The 6,495-nt window shown below is 49.3% G+C and overlaps 1 protein-coding gene across 1 annotated transcript; it reads left to right on the top strand.

Annotated features, from left to right (window-relative positions):
• Nucleotides 1-3,818: 3,818 nt before the first annotated feature.
• On the top strand, nt 3,819-5,629 carry LOC101006977 (C2 calcium-dependent domain-containing protein 4B). The gene is made up of 2 exons (XM_031662720.1): nt 3,819-3,929; nt 4,131-5,629. Exon 2 carries the CDS (start codon nt 4,171-4,173, stop codon nt 5,263-5,265), a length of 1,095 nt encoding a protein of 364 aa, XP_031518580.1. The 5' UTR covers nt 3,819-3,929; nt 4,131-4,170; the 3' UTR covers nt 5,266-5,629.
• The last annotated feature ends 866 nt before the right edge of the window (nt 5,630-6,495 follow it).

Raw genomic sequence — 6,495 nt, 5'->3', positions numbered from 1 at the left:
GTCAGTGAAAGCTAATGAACTAGCGCTATACATGGAACATAAGTGAATCTCATAAACAGAATGCAGACTGTTGCTACAGTCTTCTAGATAATGATTTCCCATGACTGTATTTTGTTCTGTAAAGGGACACGGCCATTCTCACACTGCTAGACATTCAGACTGGTTCTTCCATGGCCTTCCAAGGCTAGTGGACCATGAGGCTCCTTTAGGACTTGTCAACATCCCAAGCCTTCCCACTAGAGCCTCTTTAACTGCCTTTACACCTTACCCTTCCCACCCTCAGGATATAGGTGTTGACAGGTGTCAGTTTGTGACCTCATTCAAGGTTCTTCATTCAGTTAATTGCATGTCTTTTCCATTTTCATCATATCAGTTTCCAGCAGCTGATAAATTCCCTGGGTCCTTGTTATGTAAACAACCCCAATCCGTTTTTTGGAAGCATGTATAACACGAATAAAGAGAATGACTATACTTCCTGGGGGGACAAGGATTCTGTCTACCAATGGCACAGCACTACTGTGCATAACGTGTGCTTTCCTGCTTATGACAATGTCATGCTTTAATATATTAGGTACTGGTATAATCAATAAGGTGTGTAAGTTTCAACTCAAGTTGGCCTTGGAAAAAGGTTCTCTTTCTCTGTTATCTAGCTACCTAGAGAGGAGCTGGGTTCAGGAGAAATGGCTTTGAGAGAGGCACTGTGTAGGGAAGGGGTTATAAGCACACAGGACCATGAGCCAGATGGGCCTGGATTTGAGTTCCAGCCCTGCTTTTACTATATGTGAGACTTACGACAAGTTTTGTTATTGTTCTTTTCCCTTTGTGAGCCTGTTTCTGCAGCTCTACTTCTTTATAGGGTTGATTAGATAAGATAAAGTATATGAAGCAATTAACATGACTTCCGCCTACTACATAGTCGGTAAACATTAATGTTATTAAAGAGATCATTTCTTTAAGATAACAGTTTCAAGGTTTGAATACAAGATGGTAGTGGCCTTTATGTGGTAATGAGGTACAAAACAATGAAACAACTGGAGTGATCGAAGTTTCCACTGAGGAGCTGTTTTTTTATTTTCTCCCAATGTGATTTAAGAAGATTTAAGACTATGGAAGGAAGCCAGGCCTCCAACTGTGGTTCCAGCCTGTAGCTATGGTTGAATAAGTGACCATCTGAAGAGTATCCCTGGGTAAGTAATTTAATTTCCCTGTATCTTACTTTCTCTTCTATAGAATATTGATTCATGGGAAGATAACAGTTTTGGAAAACCCTCTAGATAGGGACTGTGTTAATAGCCATGCTTGCGTTGCTCTGTAAACAACGCAAGTGCCGGGAGTGCAATCACTCAAATCCCATGTCCTGCTTTCAGTGGCTTTCACCCACCGATATGATGTCTGAGTGTTCATCGTCACCAAGGCCATTTTCACTGAGGTTTAATTTGAAACGAGCTGCATCTACTGCAGGACGGACATAATGCAGGTGTGCTCCGCTTTAGAGAAGACCCTTTGCCCAGGAATCTGCACATCGGCCTGATGAATCACAGGGAAATGATCCTGTCAGAGACCCCTTGGGATGTTTCTGCCTGAAAATTTGGCTTTAGCAGGAATGGCTGCTGCTCCCTGGCTCCAGTGGCTGCATATTGACGGATACTTGCCCCATCAAAAAAGCATACAGATGTCCCTCGGTGTGTGAGGGGGATTGGTTCCAAGGACCCTCAACATACCAAAATCCTTGGATGTTCAAGTTCCTTATATAAAATGGCATAGTATTTGCATATAACCTATGAATATCCTCTCATATACTTTGTTATCGCTAGATTACTTATAACACCTACTACAATGTAAATGCTATGTGAATAGTTATTTTACTGCTTCATTTCTTTTGTATTATTATTTTTTCCCAATATTTCCCATCCGTGGTTGGCTGAATTGGGGGATGCAGAACCTGTGGGTCAATTAAGAAGTAAAGTATTATTAGCCCAGAGAAACACTCTTCTTACCTTTAAGGATTTAAAAATAATGGGGCTTATTCCAAAGCAAGTATAGTGGAAAATACTACTTAACAGTAGACTGAGATGCTGTAAGAATTAACATTCTGGGTGTAAAGGGCAATACAAATCACACAGTGTCTGACACACAGTAGACTCAGTGAATTATATTGAATTGAGTGAATAGATGGGGTAAGGGTGTAAGAAAAGAAGAAAGGAAGAAAGGAAAGAAGGAATGAATTAGAAGAAATTAGCCAAAAAGCTAGGACTTAGGCTATGTAGGCTATGATCATAGCTTGAATGACCCTAGGCAAGTCCCTCAGTTTCTCATCTGGGCAACAGAAACAACGTCTTCCTTATTGGTTTTCTGTGAGAAATAAATCAAATTACGTAGAGAGATATGTGGTTGAAAGCACCTGACAGTCATAAGACCTGCAGATCAGTATCAGTTCAATACAATTCATCAAATATTTGCTAAGCCCTTACTATTTGCCTGGCATTGTATCCTGGGTGCTAGAATTATGTAGAGATGAATAAGACAGCCAGGCTTGTACCCTGGATAAGGCAACTGGGATGGAGGCAGTCCCAGTTCTTGATCTTAGGACTTTTATTTTATTTTTCATATATTCCTAATAGACTCTTGAAATCCCCCTCTGGTTGAGCTGCCCCAGTCCTTACCCACTGAAAACCCACAAGTCTATTAGAGGAGACAAAACTGTAAACCGAAAATTCCAAAGTTGCGAACTGCAACAATGGTGGCCCCTAGAAGTAGAAAGGAAATAAGGAGGGGCTGAGGAACTGGAGCAGCGGAGTTGGGTGAAGGCACCTGAAAGGGACGATGCATGGGCTGAATTACAGAAAATAAACAGGAGTTCCTATATAACGAAAAAGCAGAGAAAGGGCATTTCAGATCACAGGAAGCATCACATGCAAAGCCAAAGAAACAGGAAATTGCTAATTCCAGCTTCTGCCATTAACTGGCTCTTTTTAACCTTTCTGGAATTTCTTCAGGGTCCTCTGGAATTTCAGTCTTCTCATCTCAGAAAATGAAGGTCGGGGTGGAAAGAAAGAATCTAGAGTTCGGGAAGATGTTTTCTAACTGGATACCTCCATGCTAGAGCATAAAGAAAAGGGGTAGCTTTAAAAATGGCACGAGCCAGAAGCCCCATGTTTTGTGACTATCAAGATGACAGGCAGAGCCTGCAGCCATTCAGAAGCTTTCTCCACTTGATCTTAGCCAAAAGACCAAGAAGCGATCAGAAATTTTCTCAAAGATTAATTTACCCACTTCACCAGTACTTAGGGCGTGGACTGAGCCAAGGCCAATGCTATCAAAAAGACCACAGTCTAGCAGAGGGAGGCAGGCAGTAAATAGGTATATGAATACTTGGAAACCACATTGGTCTGTACACTCTGAGTGCATGGGGACCGGATAACAGAAGCTCCCAGGACGTGCAGGTCACGTCCAGGTGACATGCAGGTTGAGTGACGGTTTATCTCCTAGCCAAATTAACTTCCTGTTTCCTCATCCAGCCTCACCTTCTCCCAGAAGCCGAAAACATTTTCAGCCGCCAATTTTTCCTTGGCAGGACGACAGGGTGCCCTCTCTTCACCTGCAACCTTTCCCAGGCCTTGCCTGGGGCTCCACGCACTCACTGCAAATGCGGGTCCCAGAGCTGACCACAAAGTGCCTGCTCCCGCGACAGCTTCGCGCAGACCTGAGTGCCCAGTGCAGAGCCCCCGGCGTCGTGGGAGAGGGTGGCGGGAAGGCGGGATGTGCAGCGCCTCCGGGTTGGGCCGCGGCAGCTGGGCGGGACTCAGCCTACAGTATAAAAGGGGAGCGCCATTCTCCCGGCCGCAGTACTGAAAGTGGCGCCCCAGCAGCTTGCTAGGGACCACTGGCACTGAGCTTGCAACCAGTCCCAGAGACACTGAAGAAGAAAGGTCTGATTTCTATTTATTCGTTTATTTAGTACAAAAGAACGGAAGCAGGGCTGATTTGTGGGTGCAGAAAGCAAGGCTGGAACTGGTCCAGGGTCTTAAACACGTCGGGACGGTTACAGGGTCCGGGGGAGGGAATCCAGCCGCGTCAAGGGGCTCCAGCAGCACCAGGCGCCCAAACTCAGCAGCTTCTCTCTCCCGCAGGCGCATCTCTTCCCGCCACTCCTAGCCTCAGCCTCCAAGGATGCGGCTCCTCGAGAAACTCTGCTCCTCCAACTCAGGCAGCTCCGCGCCGAAGCCCGCCTTCGCTAAAGTGCTCACGCCGAATCGCATCCCCGAATTCTGCATCCCGCCGCGGCTGCCGGCGCCCTGCGCGCTCGAGTCTCCAAGCCGGGCCGCTGCCCTGCCCCGGCGCTGCGCCGCTGAACGCGACCTGTGGCCCCGCGCGGCAGACGAGGACGCCGGCCGCACGGACTGGGACCCGCGCTCGCAGGCCGCGTTGTCGCTGCCGCACCTGCCCCGTGTGCTCACCGCCTACGGCTTCTGCGTGCTGCTCGAGAGCCCGCACACGCGTCGCAAGGAGTCGCTCCTGCTCGGGGACCCGTCCGCGCCTCGGCCTCGGACCCGCGCCTATGGCGGCGGCTGCGGCCCGGACGCCCCCCTGGGGACCCTGTGCGGCCCGCGAGCTCCGGGCCCGGCCACCCCCGCGGTCCCCGGCCGTCCCCGCCCGCCCCAGGACGCGCTCGTCCGGCGGCCCCACGGCTGCCATCTTCTGCGCGCCCCCGACGGGCTGCTGAGCCGCGCACTGCGGGCCAGGAGGAGTCGCCGCCTGGCCCGCGCCCGCTCCGTCTCCAGCGGGAACGAGGACAAGGAGCGCCGCGCGGGCTCCCAGTCCCCGGCCCGGGCCCCCTCCGCCAGCCCGTCTTCGTCCCGGGACCCGCTTCCTGAGCGCCTGGAGGCCGAGGGCACCCTGGCTCTGGGCCGCGCCGGCGACGCCCTGCGCCTGGCCGCCGAGTACTGTCCGGAAACCGGGCGCCTCCGTCTCCGGCTGCTCCGCGCTGAGGGCCTCGCAGGAGGCGCCCCGGGGCTTCGTGCCGTCCGCTGCCGCCTCAGCCTCGTCCTGCGGCCGCCGGACACCGCGCGTCGGCAATGCAGCATTGTGGTGGGGCGCAGCCGCAAGGCCTCCTTTGACCAGGACTTCTGCTTCGACGGCCTCTCGGAGGACGAGGTGCGCCGCCTGACTGTTCGCGTCAAGGCCTGGGACGAGGGCCGCGGCCGGGAGCGGGGCCGCCTGCTGGGCCAGGGTGAGCTGTCCATGGGCGCCCTCCTGCTGCTCTGAGGGCCCAGCCCTCCCCAAGGCGCTCTGCCCCGGAGACTCAGGACACTGACAGCCGCGTGGTACAAAATAAATGTTATTTATTTTTCTATTTATGATATTGCTTTATTGACGTTTTAGTTCCTCTCCGTCCACATTTGTCATCGTTTATTGGTATAGAAGAAAAAGATAATGACTCCCCGTTCTGTTCACAGGACCCCCATTCCTCTTTCCAGACCAGTTTTTACATTCCAAGGAAAAATGGGTTGGCTTGGGACTGGGAGAGAAAGGAAGTACACCCATTGCGTTGTTTTTCGTTCCTTCCGGTTTTCTATAATTGTTTAACCGTTTTGTTTTTTTTTTAAATAAAGCAAGTTATTCATTCAGAGTCATGCCCAGTGTTACGATTCATATACACAGCTTTACATATTGATGCGGCATAGGTAATAGCCTAACTTGTGTGCGCGCACGTGCACACATCAGAGTGAGACATAAGGATGGATACCTTGGTGGGAAGAACAGGTTTCTTTTGGAAGTTAATTTTTCAAAAATTGCTGAGGAAAAGAAATGGGAAGTGGAGGACCTTCCAATAGATGGTTATGTAGGGAATAGGTATTCCTGGGGTCTTTCTCTTACCTAGGAAATCTTAGAAAATAAATCTTTCCTGCCTCTGTAAACAAGGTGATATTTTTTGTGGCATTCTCTCACCTAGCTGTGTGTCTAATTATACAGTAATTAGCTTGCCGTAGGATTTCCTAGATGAGTTAAGAAGTAAATTGTCAGTTTCTTGAGCACTGGGTTCTACAGAGTGTTTTTAAAATCCAACTGATTTTCATTTGTTAATTCAACAAATAAACCTGAGTCCACTGGAAACTGATTACACCCAAGAGAATTTGCCCTGGGCTACAGGAATCCACCGTGTAGTGGAAAGCACAATGGAGTGGGAGACAGATGCAGAGTTCAATTTTTTTCTGCCACTTGTCTGGACTAGGGCAAATCAGTTAATCTCCCTGAGCCTCATTTTCCCCATCAGTGAAAAGGGAGTAATAGCTACCTCACATGGTTTTGTGAAGATATGCCTTAATATCCAAATAACCCTTGAATACATGTGAAATATGATAGCAAACCTGAAAAGACTTGCACTGTACTGTTGAACAGTGCTCAATAATGTTCCAGAGAATGAACTCCTTCAGGTCTCCTTTCTTAACAGTTGTTTCTCCCTGCTCCTGAAGTGGAGCCTGGCAAAGGTATGGC

Source organism: Papio anubis, unplaced genomic scaffold (assembly GCF_008728515.1).
Source record: "Papio anubis isolate 15944 unplaced genomic scaffold, Panubis1.0 scaffold904, whole genome shotgun sequence".
NCBI lineage: Eukaryota > Metazoa > Chordata > Mammalia > Primates > Cercopithecidae > Papio > Papio anubis.
This window is presented reverse-complemented; position numbering and strand designations above follow the sequence as displayed.

What these genes read in the sequence shown, in the direction of transcription:
- LOC101006977 (XM_031662720.1), top strand. Translation starts at nt 4,171, where the DNA reads ATGCGGCTCCTCGAGAAACTCTGCTCCTCCAACTCAGGCAGCTCCGCG.